The 1,793-nt window shown below is 38.6% G+C and overlaps 1 protein-coding gene across 1 annotated transcript in view; it reads right to left on the bottom strand.

Annotated features, from left to right (window-relative positions):
- Positions 1-6: 6 nt before the first annotated feature.
- The window catches only part of LOC101858834 (maternal embryonic leucine zipper kinase), a gene marked incomplete in the record, with an annotated part of 20,875 nt that continues 19,088 nt past the window's right edge, over positions 7-1,793 (bottom strand). Inside the window, 1 exon segment of the mRNA XM_005091169.2 lies at positions 7-1,256. Within this exon segment, the coding sequence (XP_005091226.2) occupies positions 1,027-1,256 (230 nt within the window).

Here is a 1,793-nt window from a genome sequence, read left to right as displayed (position 1 = left end):
GGGGGGTTGTGTTAGAGTGGGCTCGAGTATGTGTACTTAGAAGAAAAAAAACCCCTCATGAACTTACATCAGTGTGCAAAAGTCTGCACCTTTGATGTATACATATATTGGTCACGCCTTGGTGAGCCTATGTTTTTGTTTGATGACAATACACACTTACTGTTATTAGAAGTTCAAAACACGATAACAGCCCAAGGAAAAAAACTCCTTCTTGCCTAATAAATTGAAATGTTTGTCTCCCTTGCAAAGCGATGATTGGCGACGTGATTCTCAGGTAATGACTTAACACGAAAGTTTTGCATATTTTGATTAGCTAACTAATAATTGATTAATCAATTAGCAGTTTTATGACTGCTCAAAATGTTGATATCTGAAGAATTTAAAAAAAAATTGAGGGAGCTTTTGCTTCTCCATTGTAACAAATTTTGATAATGTAGGAGGCTGACTTCTGACCCTGGCTGTCATATCAAACCCTGGCTGAAAGAGATACAATATCCAGTCAGAAAGACCAAGACTCTCGATTGAAATTCTCCCCATATGGAGTTCCGCTCAGGAGTTCTGAGTGCGAAAAACTCCTAACCGCTACACCACAAACGCCAGTTTTTTCAATCAGACAAAAATACAGGGAAAAGAAGAAGTAGTCCAATGCATGATTGTTGAATTATTTCTGCCAGGACCGTCATCAGATAGCATGAGAACAAAAGCGTGTGTCCGTCCAAATCCCCCAAAATGCTGGATTTTTACTTTCTCTACATCTGGCTTCCTCGCGCATAAAAACAATTCTTACAAAGCTGAGCTACCAACAAAGCAGGAAAAGAGAGAAATCGTGCAGTTATATCAAAGCAAAACAAATCAACGTCTGTCGACATTCTCTTGAATCTTAGAATAATAAGATGATTAAAGTGGCGACTTTTTATTTTTGCCTCCTTTTGAGAAATTATCATATACGGACGCAGGCTCAGCCTTGTTTTCAGGTCTGTCTTGTTTCCAGGTCTTCCATTTTCCAACCCTTGTCCGTCCAGATTTTCACCCCTTGATCTGTATGGTGACTCTCGTGACTGGAGTGGGAAACTCCTCTTTCTCATTGGCTAAACTGTGCGGGGTTTCTGTATCCTCCCGCCTCGGGCTCAGGCCGTCTCTGGGTGTGTTGCGATGGTCAGTATGGTCACCCGGTATGTTGGTGACTGGGATGCCATTGCTGTGATGTGCTAGGCCATTTCTTTTACCAGGAGAGATACGAATTTCTCTTTCAAAAACTGTTGAAGGAATAGAAAAAAGAAGAAAACAACATTCTATTAATTAAGCCAGGTGCAATTTTAAAATATGACTCAATGAACTCTAATAGGAACAATTGGTTAACAAATGACATGAAGCTTTCGTTAAACATATACGAGTACAATAACAAAATGAAAAGAAGTAATTATAGCCACCGAAATCATATGATAAAAGGAAGCTATGACCGCCAAAATCATAACACTACTATGGATAAAAGAAGTAATGGCCACCAAGGTCATAATATTATTAGGATGAAAAGAAGTAATGGCTACAAGAATAAAAAAAGAAGTAATTTCTACCAAAACATATCATGATGAAAAGAATTAATTAAGGATACCAAAGGTTCACTTCAACCGTCATTCGTTTAAAGCATTACATTTTAGGTAGATGTATGCAATTTGAGTTACCACGTCCTCACAATGCCTCACGTTCACGGAAAAATTACCCTCATAGTAGCTTAATAGCCCGCTTCCTTACTTTCTAAACATATAAACAAATTCACGCCCACACAAACACCC

Source organism: Aplysia californica, unplaced genomic scaffold, assembly GCF_000002075.1.
Source record: "Aplysia californica isolate F4 #8 unplaced genomic scaffold, AplCal3.0 scaffold00026, whole genome shotgun sequence".
NCBI classification, from domain to species: domain Eukaryota; kingdom Metazoa; phylum Mollusca; class Gastropoda; order Aplysiida; family Aplysiidae; genus Aplysia; species Aplysia californica.
This window is presented reverse-complemented; position numbering and strand designations above follow the sequence as displayed.